Here is a 24795-nt window from a genome sequence, read left to right as displayed (position 1 = left end):
TCATGGAGGCATCCCTCCTCTTAGGCAGATAGCCCTTTGCCTTAACCTAATAAACCAAAGTGATGAAAATTTCGCGATGCGTTTTATCGATAAGATTGACACATGAAGACATCTTATTGTAATAAATCGGCTTACCACGTGGTTGCTAATTTTCCAAAGTTTAACTACTGCAGAAAATATCTTAAAGAATATTCTTTAAGACGATAAGCAGGAACTGTTTCCTCAATATAGATGAGAATTGACTCGTGAGGATTGGTTAATCTTTCTAGTTGCTAATCACAGAATAAGGTGAATTAACCAAGAGAATTCTGTTTCTGAATTTTTTGCTTTTATAATAATGTTAAAATACTTCATACTGTTCAATTATTTATTTGCTTAAATTTCAGTCTCAACTTCAATAATGCCCAGCGAACTAAGAGATAGAAAACCCATTCCTATTTACGAAGATGAAAGAAAGTTCATGGGAAATGTTCAGTCATCTAATAGCAGATACTCAAGGAATACGTTTAGCTCATCCGTCTCTTTCAATGGTTATAACAGGAAACCGACAAGAAGAAAAACTATTGCAATTAGGAATTCCAAATCGGGTAACAAAGTACTTACACTTCAGGATGATTACTTCAGCGAAGAGCAACCAAGGATACTAGCCCCTACAACAAAAAGAAAAATTTTGGGATCATTTAGTGAAGGCGTGAAGGCCCAAAAAAGACATTTGACTGATGAAGTATTATATACGGATTATTTATCAGCGGCTTTAGCTGATGAAGGATTTGATCTGAATTCTGTAGATTTATCGGATATACTGAAAAATGATGTTCCAGAAAAATATCTTCAATATATATACATAACAATATCATACACAATCAATCATTATTTGGGGATCCCGGGTCCCACAAGCGAAGGGCCTCGAAAATTAACTCAGTACCAGAATCAACTCATTCAAATGAATTCAAGCGTTCAACAAGAAAACTATGAAAAAGCCAAACTAATAAGAGCTCCAAAATTTGTTCTGAATTTAAATGTAGTAGAAGCATGGGATTTGATGGGCAAAGATGCTGATAATTTAAGCGACCCATTTTGCAAGATTTGGATCAGTAGCAAGCCAGAATGCATCGAAATGACTAAAGTGAAAGAAAGGACTATTGATCCAGTTTGGAATGAGACTTTTAGCTTTAATATCAACAGCTTTGAAAACGATGTTGTATTTATTGAAATATGGGACAAAGATCCAACAGGACTGCTTGCCAATCTACGAGAAATGAAACGCATAAAGAACTTTTATGGTTGCTGGTTATTCTGCAACGACTGTTGCGATAATATTTGTCCATGTGGTGCAAAATCTATTGATGACTTCTTGGGGAAGGTCAAAGTTAAAGTTTCAGATATATATTCAGAAGGTATTGATGAATGGATGGAATTAAGACCTCAAAAACAGGAACCTATAACTGGAAAAATACATCTGATAGCTAAGGTCGGAGCCCTAAGGCCAAGAAACACTTTAGATGCTTTGAAAAGACATCTGTTGCTAGTTAAAATTTGTCTTCAGAACGGTTTGAAAATTCATGAAAATTCTGATTTGAGTATCACAAGATGGGAGCAGATATTAAACCCATCGGCAAATACACTGATATACCAGCATGGTGCACAAGGGAATATTTCTGCATTTGAGGATGCAATTTGTCGTTTCGCTACCATTGTACATTTATCTTTGCAACATATTTCATTTGACTATCAATTTTTGTATAATATATTGTTTGAAACCAATGACTGTATAGCGCAATCACCATCGATTTACCCTTTAGAAAACTCTGCTAAAGACATTTATCAAATATCAGTCCAGACACTGCAGAACCTTTGTATCACGATTACCAGTCATCTGCATTCCTTCGATCTCACAGATAACGAAACAAAACGCATTGAATTTGAATTCCTTCTTAGATGTATAAAACTTTGTGATGAGATTACAGGATTAAACTCATCTTTACAAGAGACTTTGAAACTAGAAATCAGTAAATGGACGGAACAAAAAAATGAAGAAATGGAACAGATAAGATCTGAAAGTATGGCTGAATACATCTACTGTTTCTTGAAGTACCTCATAAATTACAATAAGGCAGCTGATGATGTTTTTCAGAGAGTTTTCCCAAAGATTACTTACACAACGTTAGTTTACGAAAATTTAGACAATCATCTTTCACGTGTTTTGAAATCGCATATAATGAAAATTACTGATAAATCTTTGTATCTCAAAAATGATGAAAAGCAAGAACTATTAGCGATGTTTGTTAAAATTAAAGAGTTGACAGATTCCATGCGTATGTCCATTTCCAAAGAAGAAACACTCAGGATGGATGAATATCGTGACTGGTTTGGCCCGAATATCATACAGGATTGGTTCTTATGGAAAGAAAGTATCGTACTGGCACGCATCGAATCGATAACTGGCAATGATGATCTAAAAAATGCAATAATTCAATTAGCTGATAGGAATGAAAGACAAAGTACGTCTGTCAAAAGGACATCTGAAGTCATCGAAAAAGAATTGTTTGAATTATGGAATTTAGTTTCCCATCCTTCATTTCCTGAATACGATGACTATTTTGTTAGTGCTCTCCACCGATGTTGTATGAAGTATGCTGAACTACAAATAGAGGTTTCTCAAAAATTAGTGCTTGATTTTAAAAACGAAGGGAAAAAGAAGTTATGTGTCATTGCCAACAACTTTTGGTCTTTAGCTATGTTTGTGCCTAAAATTATATCTAAAACTATTGGAGAACTTCAACCTGGATCACCTGACACTAAATTATCTCTTCAAATACTTACAAGAATTTTCTGTGCTGATATAGAACAAGAAATCAGTTACGATGTTCATGATTTTATCCAAGAAGTTGTTGGTGCTAGATCTAATGATTCTCAAGATAAGGCCATAAACGAATATGCTAGCTTTATGAATACGGTAGTTAATGTGGAAGCATATGTAGATATGGCTTTTGAAGTATTTTGGCTTTTCGTGCAAGAAGTGTGGAATGACGTCCTCAAAACTATTTTAAAACTTAGATTAGAAAACAAAAAAGCGGAGGTTATAACTTGCATAACAAGATTTCAACGATATTTAGGAAGAGCACCTAATATCTTTGCAGGCATGTTGGCCATTTTGATGGTAACTGAAAAAATATGTTGTATTGATGAGTATGAAAAAATTAAAGAATTATTGTGCACTAAGGATTTTATAAACGTCAGGCACGAATTAAGAATTTTAGCATTTAACAGTTAGAAGAAGAAGAGGATACTTAGTGTTTTATATTTTCACTGTTGCACAAAATAAAATGAGTGCAAAAACGACTGATGCAATATTTGACTCGTTTTCATAATTAAACAAGTGACACGGAGAACTATGGTCATACTTATTAAAATACTCATAATGATTACAAGAATTTATACAATAATTTATAATTTATTAATAATTAGTAAAAGTTACTTGCGTGCTGTTAATACTATATATGATTTAGTATCTTGTGAAATAAATGTTTTTTCTTCCCTAATTAGACTTAAATTTGTTTTTTTTTTTTTTTATGTATTAATATTCTTTTTCATTGTTGTTGTTGTTCTCATATAAAAGTTAATGAGCAAATTGTTTTTGAATGTCTTTTAGTAGAATCCCAGTTGTCTAAATGTGATGTTTCCTCGAAACTCTTTAAATAAGTGTCTCATAATCCACCTAGGTATACATTGTATAAACACTTCCCCACTGTCGAAAACTCTGCTCTCCTCTGATTGCTTTGCACCTTAATGTATCTGTGGAAAATACCGTGGAATTTTCTGCTCAAACTAAAGTGGGAGTTGGTTATTCGTTATTTACTTTTTATTAGACGTTAAACTGAATTTTGACTTCTCTGATTTTGTTTCTTTCTTAGGGTTATTTTTTTTCCATCCGGACACTGCATTGAAAAAACATTATAAATAACAAATTATCTTTTCTGATTTTTTTAATTTTCCAACGGGGTAATATCCTGTTATAAGAACAGAAACTCCTTTTTTTTTTTAATAATTGCTGGTTTACACTGAAACTTAAAATAAAATGACAAAATATAACAAAAGTGAAGAAAGAATCATTTTACAATATATTTTAGCGTTCTGAAATTTTTTAGACATGTAAAGTTTTATAGCAATTTCTTAGTTTCTTTCTTTTTTTTCCAATATTTCAGCTCGCCTTAACTTCAAATTACCGAAAGTTATGCAACGTTTTTCTGCTGTTCAGTGTGCAAAAGTATGCTTTTGATAGCATTAAGGCCATCTGAAAAAAAAAAAAAAGCGGTCTGACACAGACTGTCTGTATCTCTCGGTATAGCAGTCATTGTAAAGACTTTTCGCAAAGGTGGAAGAAATCATGTATTACATGTACAAGTTCACCATCCACCAGCGACCGAGAGGTTAAACATTAACATTAACAGTTCCGACTTGGGTTCGACTCCAGTCGAACGGACTGGCTGCATGGGCGCTTTCGTATTTTTCCCATGTGTAACGTGTATATGATCCAGTTTCCCTTAAAAAAAATTCTAAACGAAGGCATTCCTCCCTTTAGGCCGATAGCTCTAGTATGCTTTCCCATAATCAACTAAGCCAAATCAAACGATGTAGAAAGTTGGATTTACTCTAATTATGTACGTATTTATTTTTGCGAGCAATACAGGCTAGATTTACATCATCTGAAACAAAAGGAAATTTAGTCTGTAAAATGAACCAAGACAAAGTAATAAAACACCCACGTTCGTAATTAAAATATGCCATTCCTGCACTTCATTATACGAAAATAAATGAAAGAAATTTAAAGCAAAAAAGCAGGGTGTTATAAAGTGATTGGGTGGTTAGTTGTAAACCTTGGTTTCGAATTAATTAATGGCTCAAGCAAAGTAGTCTTGCAGACTGATTTTGGTCGCGTGAAACGTTTCAATGAAGATACATTAAGTTGAAATATTATACGAGAGCCTGGGGAGAAAGCATCAATGAGAGTAATGTTTTTCATTCCTGAATTCGGGGGAAAATTTAAAAAAAAAAAAAAAAAAAAAAAAAATCATAATGACCAAAATTATCTGAAATTATCAATAACATTGCCTGAAAACTGTATAACAAATATTGCTGAAATCAGTTCCGAGTGTAAATATTCCGATTACCTCTTATATAAGATAAGCATTAATGTATTAAAAATGGATCCTGCCAATTTTTTTCATCGGCTAAAAGTCAACAAAGTCATACAATCATAACATTTCTTTTTCCAAGACCAGTTGTTCATCTTCTACGTTAAAGAACCTTTCCCCAGTGTCCTATTTTTAAAGGAATGAAATACTTCTAGTAAGCTGAGGAATAACTTAATAGTTGTATCTCTGTTTTAGAAAGCTGTATTTTAGAGCTTTCCTAATAAAGATCATTAAACATTTCGGACCAGAAAATATGCAAAAACCCAACTGTATCCTCACCGATTTTGAAGCTAAACTCTTTCAATCGCGAGCTAAGCCACTTACACCATAACAGCACGCACATAGGAATGGCACAATTCTTTACATGCTTCCCCACTTAAAGGGTGTCTGAGAAGAGATATAGATCCACGCGACCATATCCAGGATATAACGAGTTATAGGCCACTGCATTTGAAAGATTTTATTTTAATTAATCCAGTTGTCTTATCATTTTGGCTTTCCCTTATCGTTTGTCGTATCATTTTGGCTCCTGCTGTCACCATTCCACTAGAATGCAAATTAGTTAAATTATAGATAATTTTCGAGTTTCTAAATCTTGCAGGTAGCGTTTTTCAGCAAAGGTTGGCAGTCATCTTGTGTTATATTTCTACAAGCTGTAATGTCTTCACAAGAGCTTGATCAAGTGTGAGCCAAGGTTTAGGCTAGAGACATGCTAATCGCTCACGAACTGATTCAAAGAACCGATTCACTTTACTGAGCGAGTGAACGGTGATTCGTCAAAATAGAGCGATATCTCTTTTAGAATTTAACCACCGAAAGCTGTTGTTGGAAACGTTCCAGGAAAGTTCGATTCACGTTTTAAAGCAGAAAAAAGTATTTATCCTTCCGTGTTAAAAGTGAATTTGATTTTTATCATTTTTCGAATTTTTTATTCCCCCCCCCTCTCTGTCTAGAATTTTATTGTTAGTTTTATGTACAAAGGAAGTTTTAGGGATTCTTTGAATTTTTCTTCGTTGGCCATGGGTGGCCTGCAGGCTGAAAACTGGTTTGCTATATGTTACAGACTGTTCTGTTTGAATCCAAAATTATATTGTTGATCTGAAAGCAACCAGCGCGGCTTGATTGAATTGTTGAAAACTTAGCCTTCATTACCAAATCTGAATGTCTTCACTTAGCCATCGTGATCAAGTCTTCGTGACCAAGTCAGCTGAATTACATAGGTGAAGTCTCGAAAATACATATGCAGCCAGCTGGTTTCAGAGCTGAGATATGCAGTACAATATCTACCATTGTTTCACGCTTCCGACTCTCGGCCATTGATAGAATCATCTATTTTTAGCGTTATGATTTACAGCACACCAGCGGCCGAGCGGTAAAATCGCTGAACACTGGTAGTTCGGTCCGAGGTTCGAATCCCGCGAACGGGCTGGCTGCATGGGCGTTTTCGTGGTTTTCCCCATGTGTAACGTGTATACGAGCCAGTTTCCCTTAGAAAGTCCTCCACGAAGGCATCCCTCCTCTTAGGCAGATAGCCCTCGAGGCTTTGCCATAATCACACACACACACGTTATGATTTACAAAATTTTAAAGGAGCAGTTCTTTGGTTGTCTTCTTTGAAAATAAAAGCAAAGGTTTCAAATTCCCATTTTTAGAAAAGTTCGAAATATTTTTATCCCCCGAAATTCAGTTTTCATGAGTAAACCTTAAGATCGACCTATTAGCAGGACTTCCATCGCATAAGTCACATAATTTCGAAAATATTTTTCAAGAGCAGTTTTTTAAATTCTATAGAACTGAGCTTTTTCCTTAAAAATGTTTAGTAGAATAAAAAATAGATCAATAATTAGAATTTTTAGTCTAAAGGGGCTTTGTCCCTGAAGAACTATTGTTTTCGTTTTGCGATTTTGCGTTGAATGACTATAAATATCCGTTTCACTTTTCAAACTGCTGCCACCAAATGTTAGAGTCCTGCATTATATTTGAAGAAATTAAATAATGAAAAATCTGCATAAAATGTAAGTATATTTCTCGCATTGTGATAAAACAACGGTACCTAGAGCCATAGAATTTTGAATGACGTAATCCTCCTACGAATATGGGCATGTGGAAGACCAAATTTGAAATTTGAATTTGTTTTATTATAGATTTCATATTTGTAACACTTTAACGGATTTTTTATTAACAAACTCAAGGATTTGAAAGCGCGATCAATGACAACACTTTGCTGGGGGAGGATCTTTTTATCTCCAGCGCGCGGAACAGTGTATCGGACATTTTAAAGATATGCTCATTTTAAAATTATCTTTCGATATTGTTATTGAACTTAATTTTATGGTTTAGGTGCAAAGAACATGCTATTTAATAAATAAAGGTAACACACAAAACGTTAAAAAAACGCCCCTTTGGACGTAATTTAAAATCTGAAAACTTTCAGGTTTTTTTTTTTTTTTTTTTTTTTTTTTTTTTTGTGTGTGTGTGTGTGTGTGTGCTTTTTTTTGCTAGTTTTCTCACTTGACCAAAATTTTCGTGGTTCAGAAGCTTACTTTGAATTTTGTCGTCCTTAAAGTCCTGCTATGTCTTAAAGAGAAATAATGACTTAGCATACTTACCATTCGTGAAATATTTGCCCATGTATCATCAATTTAAATTTGTGCCTGTTGCGTACTTCCGAATTCCTTTATACTTTTGGAAAACACCCTTAATGAAAATCTAATTCCCGTTCGTTAAATAAAGTGGATCAGTTTGCCTCAACTTCATTATTTGTAATTAGCCCGGGCACATCATTCTTGACGGATATCAAGTTGCGACACTAATGCTTTCAAAGCCAATCTAATGATGTCGAGATGCAATCAGATTCATTCATCAGGGCTATTAAGTCTCCTGTTAAGCTAGTAATATCGAGAACCCGAATGCTATACAGATGGGAAGCAAAATCCTCCTAAATTATAAGCCTAGGCAAGTAAAAGTAAACAGAAAACAGAAGAGCATACAAGCGAATTGCATACTGTCAAAGAAAATTTCATCCTCTTCTGCCCGCCCCCCCCCCAAAAAAAACCTTAGTTGCAAACACCTGAAAAAATTAGCAGAATTTGAATTAGAGAAAATGGTTAATTTATAGAATAAGATAACTGGAAAACAAATTAATAGTATATAAATGATAGTAAAGCAACAAGAGTCACCGCAAGTTGCGTAAATTTGCACTTATTTCAGTGAAAATTAAATGAATAATATTTGAATTAAACAGTAAAATTTAGAATTATTATAGTTGCTGTTTTTATATACAATAAAATTTTAACACACGTTAGTACTATTTTAAGTGCAGAATAAAATGATGAAAAGTTTTACCCACAAATTTTGCACAGAATAGCATAATTTAGCAACATTTTAATTACAAATTAGCAACATTTTAATTAAAGAACAAAATATTGAACAATTTGAGCTACAAATATTACACGGAAAGATCTATTCGAATACAGTTCAATAATATTTGAATTAAAATAAAATTATTAATAACTTGACTACTAAGTATTACACAAAATAAAATAAGGGTACTTTTCCGTTTTTTGCCGGCGCAAACGATAAAGTCGCCAATAATGGTACAACTGATGCCAAACGGAATATCTTCGCTGGCAACCTTTTACCCTTCATTTTCAAAACAAGTCGCAGCTATTTCTAATCAGATTGATTGTTTCTTTCAAAACTGACATACAATTACATAGAATTTTTACAAGATAGTTAAATTTTTTGCCCTAAGACCATTCGCGGTAATTAATTAGGATGAAATCACACCACTCACCTGAAGGCAAAGATATAGAAAAGGCAAAATCAAGGGTTAAATTCATCAAATCTAATGAGAATCCACTAGCGAAGTAAAGCACTGCAGTTTTACATAATTTCTGAGTAAGCTATTCGTACGAATTAAAATAATTCTTGCATTTAAACTTGAATTCCATAAGATTTAACTTGAAATTATTGTAGATAATTACTGAGAGAATTATATTTTTGTAGTGTAGTTTACATGAGATAAGATCACTTGGGGTCACGTGATATGCACCGGCGAATCAGGATGAAAGCATAGTAAATTCTTAAATTAATGTCTTTTTACAAATTTATTGTCTTTACTTATTAGTTTTTTTGCAAAATTTTAAACCATATTAAAGTGCTTATGCCTTCAAAATAAAAAATTCTTAGAACTAACATTGGTTAACATTTTTCATGTGTATACTGTATGTTGTCGCCAATAAAGTCTGCTTGGCGAGATTTGCGCCGGCGAAACGGAAAAGTACCAAATTAAGTCATATAAATATGAATAATATTCGAACTGAAGAGTGAACTGATGAATAATTTTGGCTATATAACAGAATAATATAATCCCAAAAAAATTTTTTTTAATCTGAAAGGTTTCAGATTTTAAATTACGTCCAAAGGGCCGTTTTTGAACGTTTTGTGTATTACCTTTTTATTAAATATCATGTTCTTTGCACTTAAACCATAAAATTTATTTCAGTAGCAATGTCGCAAAATAATTTTAAAATGAGCATATCTGTAGAATTTCCGATACACAGTTCCGTGCGCTGGAGATAAAAAGTGGTTTTTTTTTTTTTTTTTTTTTTTTTTTTTTTTTCCGTACAGTGTTACCATTGCTCGCTTTGAAATCTTTGAGTTTGTTAATAAAAAATTCGTTAAAGTTTTACAATATGAAATCGATCAAAAAACAAATTCCAAATTTCGAATTTGGTTTTCCACATGCCCATATTCGTAAGAAGATTAAGTCATTCAAAATTCGATGGCTCTATGTACCGTTGCTTTATCACAATGCGAGAAATATACATACATTTATGTAGATCTTTCATTATTTAATTTCTTCAAATATAACTCTATCATTTGGTGGCAACAGTTTGAAAAGTGAAACGGACATTTATAGTGATTCAACGCAAAATCGTAAAACGAAAACAATAGTCCTTCAGGGACAAAGCCCCTTTGGACTAATAATTGTTATTAATAAATAAAATAACAAATATTACACAAAATGAAGTAATTCGTATGTAGATTAATAATATTTAAATTAAAGAGCAAAATGGTGAATAATTTGATTTTCAAATCCTACACAGAATTTTATAATTCAAATGTAAATTAGTAATATTGAAACTAAGGAGTAAAATAATGAATAAATTGAATAGTAAATATTATATTAAAAACTTTTACGATTTTTTAATAGTTGTTGTTTCATGGTTCAGATTAAAGAAACAATTCAAAGTAAGCTTCCAGACTGTGACAGTTTTATCGCATATCAAGTTTTGTACGAAAACGAAATTTTCTATTAATCCCTTCGTAGGATTCTATTAATCTCTTTCTATAAATATTATTCTAATTTGTTTTTCTTATCCTACTAAAAAATCTTTTAAAAAATCTTTTGTATTCTTAGTCCAAAGAACTTTTAATGCAATATGCAAAATTACATCTATGGCTTAAATCCTTTTGGGGATTATATAAAAATTGAAATTTTTCAAGCAGTATTTTTACTTTCAATAATTCTACAAACACAAACCTGAAACCCATTTATTGAGATTAATCTTTTTCTGAAATAAAAAATCTCTTGTACAAACTTGCATTCAAAATAAAACATTAGTTCTTTTCTTTAGAAAGAAATTACATACGCTCAAAAGATTTTAATTAATAATGTATAGGGTACATTTCTTCTCTGAGTATGTACTTTCATCATTTTATTCATTGTACATCATTGTATTTACAGTGAAACAAGAAACAAAAATATTGCCCTGCAGTGATTCCAGTGCCAGTGAAGGAAAGATAAGATCAAACTCTAAAGAATGTTACATGCAAAGAAGATTCAGCGTTCAGTAATTGGAAACAAATTCTTGAAGAAGATACCATTAAAAGACAAATCTCTTTACCATTCTGAAACTTGCCATTACCATGAAGGTTTATATTCTGCTAATCGCTTTAAAAATTATCATACATTTTAAAAACTAAAATAATTTATTATTACATTTTCCGTTAATAATATTTTAATTTTATTATTATAAAGTAATTTTTCAAAAGTAGTGTTTTACAAATTTTTCTTTCTAATATTTCATTTAATCTTTATCCATAAACAGCAACAAAAAAAAAAAAAAAAAAAAAGCCGCTATAAGCTTTAGCCGAGAAAACGTTCAAGTGGCTTGAGGCATCGCATTTGTTCTGTCTTTTCAGGCAAAAAGGGCGGTAACCACGAACGGCTGTTGGTTTCGAAATGGAATTTTGCTTCGTCTACTATCAACGGCTGTATCACTTCTCAAATTTTTGCGGCCAAATATTATCGCTGTCTATTATTTTTAAAGAAATTTAATAATGAATGATCTGTATGTATACACTGCTGGTCATTAAAATTGTAACACCAGACAGAAATGATTTGACGAACGTTAAAATCACATGAATGGAAGAAGAAGTTGGGGGTATGCAAATTATTAGTATTTCAGCGTATTTTATGCAATGCAGGAGGGAGAAACGACATCTGAAACACTGCATAAAAAAAATTCTGTGTGGTGGATTTCTGATTCGGAAAGTGCTTTGTAAAGTTAGAGTTTGCTCAGAATATCGTGTTATGCCTCGAATAAGAAGAGGAAATGCTTACCAACAAGTTTCGAAATTCGATACAGACAGAATCGTTCCCTATCGAAAGTGTAAATTATCGTTTCGTGATATCGACCAGTCCGACCACTATCATGCGAATATGGAATCAATGGATTGATGAGGGTCACACTGAACTGCAAGCAGGATCTCAACGGCCTCCCATGACTAACTCCAGAGAGAACAGACTTACTTGTACTGGACTCTTTCAGGGTGAATGGGCTCATGGACCTGATCTAGCTCTGCTGGTCACGGGGATGAGAAACAACAACAACAGGACAGACTTGCTGTGAGGTCAGCCCTTCAAAACCATACAACCAAATCACTGATCATTAGTCAGGAAATGAGCATGTTAGTAGCACGGCCAGTATCCCCTCGTACGGTGCGTCGACGTTTGCAGCAGCGTGGACTATCAGCAAGGCAACCATTACTTCGGCTTCCCTTGACAATGCAGCATAGAGAGAAACGGCGACTCTGGTGTACTGAATGACAAAGCTAGATACATGAGTCTCACAATGTCGTCCTTTCAGATGAGTACCGGTTCTGCGTACAGTATTGCGATAGCCGTATACGTGTTTGGAGGCTCCGAGGAGAAAGCACGCCTGCTTGCATTCGATATCGGCACAAGGGCCCTGCAGTTGGTGTAATGGTTTGTGTAGCCATTGGGTACACGACATATACATCTCTAGTTAGACGGTAATTAGAACGCAGATCGGTACATTTCGGACATCTTACATCCAGTGGTTGTGCCCTGTCTTCGAGGTTTGCTAAACGCCATGTTCTAAAAAGATAATGCAAGACCATGTGTTGCTCGGCGTGTTCTGACCTTCCTCGATACACAGGGTATTCGGTTGTTGCCCTGGCTTGCACGGTCTCCAGATCAGTCACCCATTAAAAACATCTGGTCATGGGTTGCTGAGAGACTGGCCCACCACCCCTCTCCAGCAAATACGGTTGGTGAAGTGTGGAATAGACTGAAGCATGCCACACTTTGTCAGGACTTGTGTTTCTCTTGATTTGCTTTGGAAACATGATGTGTCCTGAAGGGAACAGGGAGCTTACTCAAGCTATGTTAAAGATTTGTGTGTAACAGACGACACAAGCAGGAAGGGTATACGAAACCCTTTATTTTCTATACTTTTACAAGTACTCCCGAATTTCGGGATACAGAGACCAACCACTTGTGGTCTGAACGTAAGAATAAAAAACTACTAACTAAAACTCTAACTAAAATCTAACTTTGAATGCCTAGCACTAAGACTGGCCTTTATTTAAAAGGGTAAGTATGTAGCACGCCGAGCTGCGGAAACTACAATACGTTTTCAAATATCAAGAGGGCTAAACCCTTGGCCTTAAAGGCAACCAGCAACCGACTGAAAACTCGTAAAACTGATTCCTAAATCTCCTTCTCTCTCTCCAACTCTTGGCAAAAAGCCACAACTTAAATACTTGGGCGTTAGCAAGACAATTTACATAAACAAGTTAAAGCATTTAATTCTGGCCGGAAATAGAAAATAAGAAGTGATAGTACAGTTTTAAAATAGAATAAACGTTAGTAAAACTTAGGATCCTTACAACTTCACCAACCACTTCACTCATTCCATGCTTCACCAACCACTTCACCCATTCCACCACACTTCACCAACCACTTTACCCATTCCACTTCACTCATTCCATGCTATGCCACCCTGAAAGTGTGGCATAGCATGGAATGATTTGCCCATTTCTGTCATCCAACCCCAGTTTGACTCCATGCCTAATGGGACAAGGACCATTTTAGCTGCCAGGGGTGGCAGTTGTTTCTATTAATTTCGCACCCCTGTAGACCTCCAAAATGCTTATAAATTTAATCATTCTGTCTCCATGCCATTCTGTTTACGTAAAATAAATATATTTTTTGTATTTGCTTTCTTTCAGGGTGTTGCAAATTTAATGGCCAACAGTGTATGTTCCTCGCATTCAGAAAATGGGCGGCCTCTGGGCCATTAAATTTTGAATCACGAAGTCCTGCATGCAAACATGTATACCTGGAAACCCGAATTTTATATTTCATATTTTGTAAAACTTTAACGAATTTTTTATTAACAAAATCAACGAATTAAAAGCAAGCAATGGCAACACTGTAAAGAATAAAATACTTTTATCTCCATTGTGGGAGACTGTATACCGGAAATTCTAAAGATACGCTGTTTTTAAATGTTTTATGATTTTGCTGTTGAATTGAATTTTATGTGTCGTAAGTGATATAAGGAATATGATATTTAATTAATAAATTTAGCACACAAAACGTTAAAAATAAAAGGACAAAATAAATTGTCAAGCCATCTTACTAAGAAAACTGAACATTGATATGATGAACTGAGAAAAGATTGAAAAAATTGAAAAATGTATGCCTGAATTTTCCGTGACTTAGCTTAATGCAGCAGCATTTGTCTTTGCATGTAAAATTTCCAATGTGTTTATTGTAGTCTCAATTTGAAAAGGTTAAACTGCACTATGTGTTAATACTTCTATTACTGTGTTCATTACTTATCACATAATTTTTTTACGCTGTAGGATTTTTAGTTGTGGAATTTTTCTAATATTGCTTTTAATGTTATTTTAGGTTTCGCGTGTAGTAATTGATATGATTTGATAGCCGTTTGTAAATGTTCGTAAATTTTTCTCTAATAACAGCTTTCGCTTAAAAGCATTCCATATTACGAAAGCATTCAAGGAAATTCTCTTTTCATTAAGCGATACAAACCTGTAATATGATAAACAGAGTAGTTATTTTATAGAGGCGAGATATTTTATTTTTATTATGATTGTTAGATTATTTTAGATATATTTATAAAATTGTTGTGCTGTTTCTATTAGAAACTGTTCAAACAAACGCTACAAAGCAATCTTATCCCAGAATCTAGACCAGTACTTTAAATAACCCTACATTTTATGTAGACTTCTGGAAAGCAAGAAAAAAATCATTTCCCAAATTTACGCGAAGCCATTTCCCTAAGCCTTTTAATGACAATAAGCAAGTTCGATGCCAAACGATCTCTTTTTAAATATAATTTTAATGAAGAAAATCTTTGCACATACAGTACAATGTATAAAACCAACATTCATTTAAATGAAAAAACTTGATCTAAAATAATGATGTTGAATGCATTTCTAGAATTTGAGTAATTTATAAACCTAAATTTTAATTAAAAGTGCATAATGTAACATTTAGTTACGGATAGAACTCCCCCCCCCCGAATCCGAAATGTTGAATTTCGTCTATTCCTTCAGTGATAAATTACTGCTTTAATGTTAGGCAATGCTCCATATTAAAGTAATATCACATTTCATTAAATTATGTTACTAATACAAGCTAGATATTGAGCTTAGAGAATTTTCATATATCACGATTACCTTTGAGATACGTAATGTACTCAAATCTAATACACCATGGAGAATGTTCTGATATTTTAAATTAACAAGCGTAATTAATATGCTCACAAAGCGCACTCAGTCTACTGCGGCGCTTAGGAACACACGAAAGACGCGTGTATATCACTCATTATAGCTTCGATGTTGTTTTCAGCTTAGGTTTGCATCGAATATATATTAACAACATTTCAAATGAACATAAGGTTATTCAAAATGATGCGTACGACTTTAGAAGAGCATAAATGTAGTAAAGATAATAGTAAAGTATTAATTGTATAGATATTAAATGAGAAAAAGGAAAGAAGTTTAAAAGTCTCTAAATTTTAGAGTGGTATTCAAATGTTTACGTAAAATGACATATTCTTCTTAGTGAATAGTTTTAATTTGATTGTAGCAAATTCCAAGACTTGATCCCATAATGTATTTCTGTTTAATCTCAAAAGCTAAACTATCACATATAATGAATCTTTCGGACTGTCGGTGGTCCAATAATCTCCCTCGAATAAATACAGTTCTTTTAAAAAATCAATTATCAGTTGAACAGCAGTAGAATTTTCTTCTATTTTGAATTTGAAATTGACTTAATGTTTTTCTTTCAAATATTACATACACTGACTACCAATAAGTATTTGGACACCTATGCAAATGACGATATCTGCGGTCCTAAGGTACGTCACGGACTCCGCCGGTATATATCGTGTAGGAAACAGCATCGGCTTTAGTCGCATGCAAGATGCCTCGCAGTTCGGAGCTCTCTGATTTCGAGAAAGGTATAATTATCGGGTATCACAAATGTGGCCGATCCTTAAGAGACATATCTAGCGATCTGAAGTACCTAAAATCGGCAGTGGCCTATGTGATTAAGAAGTGGAAGGTGAGCGGTGATTGCCGGATTGTGCCCCGAGTCGGCAGACCAACGAAACTGGGAGATAGAGATCGACGAGTGCTGTCCAGAGAAATTCGGAAGAACCGCACCCAACCGATGGCCCTCATCCGCGAGGAGTTTCAACAGGCATCTGGGAGTATTGTTTCAATGAATACCATCCGTAAGGAAGCATATCTGCTTGGTTTTCATGGTCGTGCTGCTGCCCATAAGCCTTTGATCACAAAGTCCAACCGCGCTGATCGGTTAATGTGGTGCAAAGCACATTGAAATTGGACCGTAGATCAGTGGAAACGGGTTCTTTGGAGTGACGAATAAAGGTTCACCCTTTACCGTTCGGATGGCAGGGTCTGGGTCTGGCGTCTACCTGGAACGTCTCCTGCCAGAATGCATTGTGCCAAAAGGCAAGTTCGGCGGAGGTGGAATTATGGTCTGGGGGTGTTTCTCCTAGTATGGGCTGGGACTCTTGGTCCCCATTCATGGTAAGCTCAACTCCGATGCCTACTGCACTATTTTGGATGACAATGTGCTTCCTACGTTGTGGCAGTTTTACGGGTTGGACCCCTGTTACTTTCAGGACGACAATGCCAGTTGTCATATTTCGACGTTAACCAAGGCTTGGAATGGTGCCAATGGAGTTCATCGAATGGACTGGCCTGCCCAGAGTCCAGACCTGAACCCTATCGAGAACCTCTGGGACGAGTTGCATCGCCGAATTCAGGGGTGCACTACCCGTGCAAAATCGGTGAAAATAAATTGTCAAGCCATAAAAAAGGACAAAATAAATTTGGAACATAGAAGTTCTTTGGTGAAGGAACTTCTATGTCTTCTCCAAGCCGAGTGGAAGAAAATACCACTAGCTGTCATACAAAGACTTGTGGAAAGTACGCCCCGGAAGTAATTACCTCTCGTGGAGGCTCTATTAACTATTCATTTTGAATAAAGTTAGTTTTTCTTTTCTATCACAGGTGTCCAAATACTTATTGGTAGTCAGTGTATATTTACTCAAAGCATCAATGAAATTTTTCACGCATTTCATCTTAAAATGTTAGTGCATCTATTGGATATGTTACTGGCTATTCATCAAAAGAATAAGATTTATGATTTATGATAAAAGAAACAAGAATTTGATCAAAAACACTGTTTTAGCTAACACTTTATTTTTATTTATTTTAAGGTTTTATTTTAAGGTTTATTTTAGCTAACACTTTATTTTTATGTTAATTCCTTCCTATGATTCCTATTTCATTCACTAATCTTCATCAGAAAACAAGGTAAGTAGAGTTTCAATAACTATCGATTGTATAACTTAAAGACAGATTTGGCGGTGAACCTGTTTGCTCATGAGTCGTCTACCTACCTGACGATCTGGCTCAGGTGAATCGTACTTTGAATTGGTCAGCGATTAGAACTAAAAATATCTGGTTCTGAATTGATTAGATATTGAAGTTACTTATTGTATTGTATGTATTTATGTAATAGTATTTTTGTTATTCTGCAAATTTGTTATCCTATCTTTTGTCTGTGTGTTAGAAATTCTAGATTTCTAGTTAAGTGCAAAGACGTGAACTCGTTGGAAGCACAGAAACATGTAAACAAGGTGTAGTTTAACAATTAATTAGATTTAACTTTATAAAGTTATTATTTTAAACTAACTAGTTATATTACGATTTGGATATGTACTTAACTTTATCTTTCCGTATTCATCTACAGAATGGAAATTAATTATTGGAGAAGTCAAACAACAAGAATCAGAGTAATATTTGTTAAATTTTGCAGGTTTAGTTTCGATGGTTTAACTATAGAACCATCGTCCTCAGTTGCCTAGGTTCAAATGAATGATATAAGATATGTTGATAAGATAAGATAAGGTAAGAATGGCTGGATGGAAGTTAAACTACTAGCGCAATCTATTGATGAAACAAGAAAACTAAAACATAGTTTCTTTAAATGCTGAAGGTAAAGATGGATTGGAATTAGGGTTAACTAGAACAGAAATATTTTTTAATGTGAAATGCCTTTAGAAAATCTAATTCACCAATGGAAGATGCCTTTTGAATAATCATGACTGCAGAAAAATGGAAAGTGTGATTTTTGGACCAACAGTGCTGGGCAACAGAGGACTTCTGTGTTTCCTTTTTCTTAACATATGCCTTTCTTAACATATGTTCTTTAATGCGAAATTTTAAGGCTCTCTTAGTTTGACAAATGTAAATTAAACCACACGGGCAAGAAACCTTGTAAATACCCCAGAAATTCATATCCGGACTGAGGTCCGTAAGTATGGAACTAGGAATTTTACAGATAGGAGAAAAAACGACCCGTAAGTTAAATTTCTGTAAGATATGTGCAATTTTTAACTAATTAATGGAAAAAAGGAATAACAACAAAATTCTTATAATCTCCTAAAACAAGAGTGTGCCTTTTGATGTATTGGAATGAAAAGCCTCTAGCAACTGCTTTTAAGTAATTCAGTACTTGATCCAGAGTCAATCTGCTGTAGCAAATATGAAGTACACGGAAAACAAACGAATAAAATGAAGCTAACTTCTGTTTAGTCGGGAATTAGTTGTTTGTGCATTTAAGCTGAGGTTTGGGAATCTTGAAGAAGAAAGAGTTTTAGGCAATAGTATAGAGTGCTTAGTTTCTGCAAACTCTTGCAGTTATAATCTATCTCCTCTTTACGTTCTCTCTTCTACATTAAACTGATGCGCCAATAATTTAGTACGCTAGCTTATAGTTTAGTGTTCAATCTTAGACTACTGATCAACGTTTAATTTGAATTAACTGTAAAGAATTCGTGCCTTTATGTTCAAAGCCCTCTTTAAATAACAAGCCTCTTTAAATAAGGTTTGTTTATAACCTTAGTAAAACTTTATCCTTCTGTCTCAGACATAACGATACCTCACCATATGTCTTTTAGGATTATAAGATTAAATATAACTAGACCAAATATAACTTTACACAGCAAATAAATGGGTATTTAATTAAAGAATTGACTTATATATATATATATATGTGTGTGTGTGTGTGTGTGTGTGTGTAATAATCGTACTTTTCGGCGGAAGATGAAAACAATTTCCTTTTAGTTACTGCTGACAACTAGACATTATGGCGTAGTGGATGATCGCATGCAATTTGTAGAAGCACGACCAGCTTACAATAACTAAGACAATACAAACAAAGGGAAAACGAAAACGTTTCAATGCATTCTTTTTATAATCTAAACGTTCATTTTCCTTGCTTTGCACGTGACGCTGTCATTTCGTCTGATACTTATTTAAAATATTCACATTGTTCTATGTCTTAAAATTAGAAATTAAAGTTAATAACCTAAAACTGCAATACTGTATTACAGTAAAAGTGAAAAAATTGACAGTTTCACTCACGCGTGTGTCAGACTTGCGCAATGCTTATAGGGTCGCACAAAGTTTTCGTAAAAATTATGGGGGGGGGTCCTGGGGTCACGAAAAAAATCTCAGTGAAAAAAAAAGGGTGCGACTGAAAAAAGTTTAAGAAGACCTTGTTTAAACGATATTTGCACTAAATTAAATTCTCATGGTGTATTGCATATTGCTAGTATATATTCTGTGAAAATCTGTATTTTGTAATAATAATTATTCTAAGCTGTTAAATGAATTTTCTCGTATTGTTCAAGCTCCACGTGCAAACCAAATTATCAAATATTCAGTTCAGCATCATATTGAAATTTTTGGTCCTCCCATGTTTGCCAAACCGCATCGGCTTGCAAATACAATTTGCAAATACGGAATTTCAGTATATGTTTTTGGATTTAGGCCACATTCGTTCATCCAACAGCAATTACGCTTCGCCACTGCATATGGTCCCTAAAAAAGGTATGAATAATTGTCGTGCTGTCGATGATTTTAGAGTACTTAATGCTAAGATCAAAAAGGACAAGTATCCAGTTCCTAGTATTATTGATTTCACTAGTGAATTCCATGGGTGCAACATAAAGCATTTCATCAATTTCCGATTGTTCCCTTAGGATGTCCATAAAACTGCTATTTGTAACACCATTTGGACTTTTCGAGAGCAGTCGTATGCAATTTGGTTTGTGCAATACATCAAGCACTTTTCAAAGGTTTATCGATGAGATGACGAGAGGTGTAAATGGTGGTTATATATTTATGGATGATATTTTGATTGCCTCAAAAAGCAACGAAGAACATGTTAAACATCTACGAGCTCTCTTTAAAAGACTATATCGTTGTGGTTTAGCAATCAAACCCTGAAAGTGTACATTTAGAATTCTACCTTAGATTTCCTAGGATTTAAAGTCTCTAAAGAAGGTATTTTCCCAATTCCAGATCGAGCTGATGCAATTTCTAATTTCCTAGACCAAGAAGGCTAACACAACTTCGTAGAATTCTTGGCCTATTCAATTTTATCGCAGATTTGTGCCACATGCTGCACACATTTTGTCCCCTTTAATTAAGTTTCTCGAAGGTCATTTTAAGAAAAAGAAATCATTCCGTCCTACTAAAAAGACTAAAAATCCTCTTCAGTGGTCTGAGGAAGCCAGAAAGGCATTTTTAGCAGCTAAAGAAACTCCTGCAAAAGCTACCGTCTTAAGACATCCAAAACTCCAGAATGGTCAATGAAACATTCCTTAAATAACATTCCTTTCTTTAAAATTGGATAAGAGTCAATGGAAATGGTCTACATATGACCTCGAACTTTTGGCAATATACGAATCCGTCGGGAAATTTTGACACATGTTAGAAGGTCGTGACTTATTTACCAACCAAAAACCACTAACATTCGCTTTCAAACAAAAAGCAGAAAAGTGCTCTCCTCGACAACTGAGAGACCTAGATTATACCTCTCAATTTACTACTGATATACATTATGTTAAAGGTAGCGTAAATGTTATTGCTGAAACACTCTCCCGAAGATAGATTCTGTTTCTCGCTCACCTATTCTAGATTTCAAACAGTTAGCCTCAGCACAACTCACAGACAATGAACTACAATAATTGCTAAATTCTTTTTGAAGCTCTCTAAATAGCATTTTCCTCTTGAAATTATTTCTCTCTGCTGTGATTCCACAACCGATGTTCCTCGTCCTTTCATTTCCTTTTCATTTAGACCTAGCCTCAAGCAGATAGAATCATTGAAAGGTTCCATCGCCAGCTGAAAAACAGCATAAAAGCGCAAGAAAGTTTTCGCTGGACAGAATAGTTACCTCTTATACTTTTTGGTATTCAATCTTCCGTCAAAAACGACATTCAAGCAACTTGTTCTGAGATAGTCTACGGTACTACCTTAAGGCTGCCTTCGAATATCTTGTACTCAGATCAGCTTTTTCCGCCATCCTCGACAACAACATATCTCAATAGTTTACGATCTATAAAGAAATCTCTGATTCCCATTGCAACATCAAAACACTGTTCAGAACCTGTCCACCCATTCAACCATCCTTAAAATAGTGCTCTCATATGTATTTGAGAATGGACTCTTAAGCCTTTTCTTCAACAACCATATTCAGGTCCTCATCCTATCATGACAAAACTTTGATCATCTCCATGTACGGTAAGAATCAAACTATTTCAATTGATCTACTCAAACCTGCATTTTTTATTAGTGATAAAGCACTAAACCTTCCAGGAGGACAGACACATTGCAGAATATCATATCAAATATTCCTAAAATTATCACAAAATCAAAATTATGACAAAATCTGGACTACATGTCAAATTCCCCCAACATTTGTCTACCACCTACCTATAACATGTATAATTTCAATTATATTTTTTTGCATCGTTCGGTGCCTTTCACTGGGCAGGGGAGATACTCTGGGGTGTTGCTACAGAAAGATATTGCTATAGAAATGAAACAACCAAATAAGATGAAATGCTATGAAGTGCTATGTTACTATGGAAAAAAAGCACGAACTTTTAGTTTTAAAGTAATTATTAGAATTGTAGCTGAGTATCAGTTTTAATATTAGAATTTTTCGTATATTAGCAGTTCATATAAAAATTACAAAAATGGAAAATTAAATCTTTAATCGCAAAGTGGCGAAATAACGCAGCAGTTCATTTTCCTCATCGAAGTGCCATTGTGTATGTTTAATAAAGTTTATATTTTTATAAATATGTCCTTTTTTTCACCATCCAACAACCACAAGATATTTTATAATGAAAGCAAGTATCTCAGTGTCAGGTAAACAAAATATAGCGACCTATGAACTTGTTCAAGCGAATACTTAAAATAATTGCGTTTATGGATGAACTGCATCAATTAAAATTCATGTAATTCGAAGTAAATAACCAGAAGTTTGCTGAACTACCAAAATCGAAAGCTCAAATTTTCCAACAAATGTTTCTGAAATGTTTAAAAAATTATATTTTTAATTAATGTTTTCTTTTTTAAAAAAAAGTATCGGATTTTTTTCCATTCTTTATTCAACTGACGTTGACAATGTTCCAAACGAGAATTTCTGAAATTAAAAATCATACGTTCAGCTACGGTTATAATTTTTTAGGGAAATGTTTTCGCAGATGTTTTAAATTCGTTAATAACATGTACGCAGCTGTTATGGGAGGCGGAAGGATTACTAGAAGAAAATAACGTAACAATAAATAATCATATATAATTTTTGACGGTTAATTGATAATTATAAATTAATTCGTATTTACAGGTAAATATGCATACAGAATATTCTAAAGTTACGCCATAGGTGCGGCACACTGAAAATGCGTAAATCGAAATAAGACCAACGGTTAAAAAAAATAATTTTTTGAAGAAATATGTCTTTATAATAAAAAGTATGATTTTCATTCTTGTCGATACAAAATGGCATTAAAGTAAATGCGCTACATAAAACAAAGTTATGCTAAATGGTTTCATAAAATTTAGCAAACGCGTCTGGTGACTCAATGACTTTTTTCAAATCACATATTTCTTCACAGCTAGATAAAAATGATTTTATTCCTCGCCTTGTACCTAGAGCTTGTTCCTAAAATTTGCAAACTTTTTTTCTGTTGAGTCAAGATTTTCTGCCAAGCCTGCAGCTGTCATCGCTTTTCTGGTGAATCCAGATCTGAGATGTAGACTTCTATTAGGGATGAGTTGCTTGAATCTAACTAGAGTGACGCTTTCATTTGCAGCATTTCCCTCCAGAAAAGAGCTGTATAAGTCGAATTTTACATGAACTTCACGTAAACCACGTCCGTACCATGGAGATAAGGAAATGGAATGGCTGCTAGCAACCTTCGCTATAGGATTCGTTGAAGCATAACTTCCCAATGTTATATGCTTTCGCCTTTCTCTCGTTTTTATCGTCTCAGTCAGACTGCTGTTTTCTCTTACATGTAATTCTATGCATTCTCCATTGTTTTAAACATGCTGATAAAAACGCCTTTTAGTTATAAATTAAAAATTTGTCTCACACAAAATGCTTTTTACACTTACGCAATTAAATTTTGTGAGCAGTTTGCAATACCCATAAAATAAGCTATTAATAAATGCCTTTAAATAGCAATGATGTGATATGCACAGGGATACAATTTCAAAGCAATCGGTTTTGTGTTACTTAAATATGGTTATATTATTGAGATTACGTCAAAGCACACTAGGACTCCCTGCGTAAGAGGAGGGATGCTTTCGAAGAGGACTTTCTAAGGGAAACTGGCTCCTATGCACGTCACACATGGTGAAAATCACGAAAACGCCCATACAACCAGCCCGTTCGCCTGGAATTGAACCCAGGTCGGAACTACGAGTGTTCAGCAACTTTACGGCTTAGTCACTGGTGGGCTTTGTAACTTAAATACGAACAGATAATATAAGTGAACAGTAGCAAACTCGAAAGTATATCCAGCTATAATATTAATTAATGATCCTATAAATTAAAAAAAATATGGTGAACGTAATATAACTTTTTTCAAAAATCCCGAGCTGGTAAATAAGCAGAAACAAAAAATTGTAGAAAATAATAGATTGATTCCAGGATAAAATAATAAAACTTCTATAATTATTAAAAAAAAAAAAAAAAAAAGCGTCATATTATTGTATTTTCGCCATACTTTTAACTTCGTTAATAACATGTATGCAGTAGCTCAGGGGAGTGACAAAATTACTAGTAGAAAATAATATAATAATAAACATATATAACATACGATAAACATAAAATAACAAACATATAAACATACGATGAAACAGTACTGATAACTTAACTGATAATAAATAAACGTGTGATTAAGCGTTCAAATAAGTAGTAGCCATAAATCGCATTAAAAACTTTCAAAATCAATATTAACATTACAAAAACTTTAAAGTTATATCTTTCTTTTATTCTATCTGCGTTATAATTTAAAATAAAGGCAATGTTTAGAATTAATTAGGAAAATGTATGGCTTTAAATTGTGTTAATTTCGACGACACTGAAGCTCTTACATATAACTTTGAAAATTATTTAGATAAATTAAATTAATTGTTAAAAAACAGAATTTTCAAAATTCATTCTAGCTTAAGAAATAATAATAAAAAAATTAAGACTTATTTTTGAGCCTAAAAACATATTTTATTAATATTTCATGATGATCATCAACTAGTGCTCAATATATAACATAAAAATCGGTTTTACTTTACTCTTGAATTTTGCATGCTCATAAAAAACTTGATCAAAAGTTATTAAATTCAAATATTA

General features: G+C 33.8%; 1 protein-coding gene across 1 annotated transcript; it reads left to right on the top strand.

Moving 5' to 3' along the window:
• Positions 1 to 393: 393 nt before the first annotated feature.
• LOC118189010 (protein unc-13 homolog 4B-like) lies at positions 394 to 3532 on the top strand. Its single transcript, XM_035359541.2, has one exon. The coding sequence runs from the start codon at positions 401 to 403 to the stop codon at positions 3272 to 3274; it is 2874 nt and encodes a 957-aa protein (XP_035215432.1). The 5' UTR covers positions 394 to 400; the 3' UTR covers positions 3275 to 3532.
• The last annotated feature ends 21263 nt before the right edge of the window (positions 3533 to 24795 follow it).

This window comes from Stegodyphus dumicola, chromosome 4 (assembly GCF_044657685.1).
Source record: "Stegodyphus dumicola isolate Sdum_Otavi_A_Nest chromosome 4, ASM4465768v1".
NCBI lineage: Eukaryota > Metazoa > Arthropoda > Arachnida > Araneae > Eresidae > Stegodyphus > Stegodyphus dumicola.
Note: the sequence above shows the minus strand (reverse complement) of the source record. Positions and strands in the feature narration are given on the sequence as shown.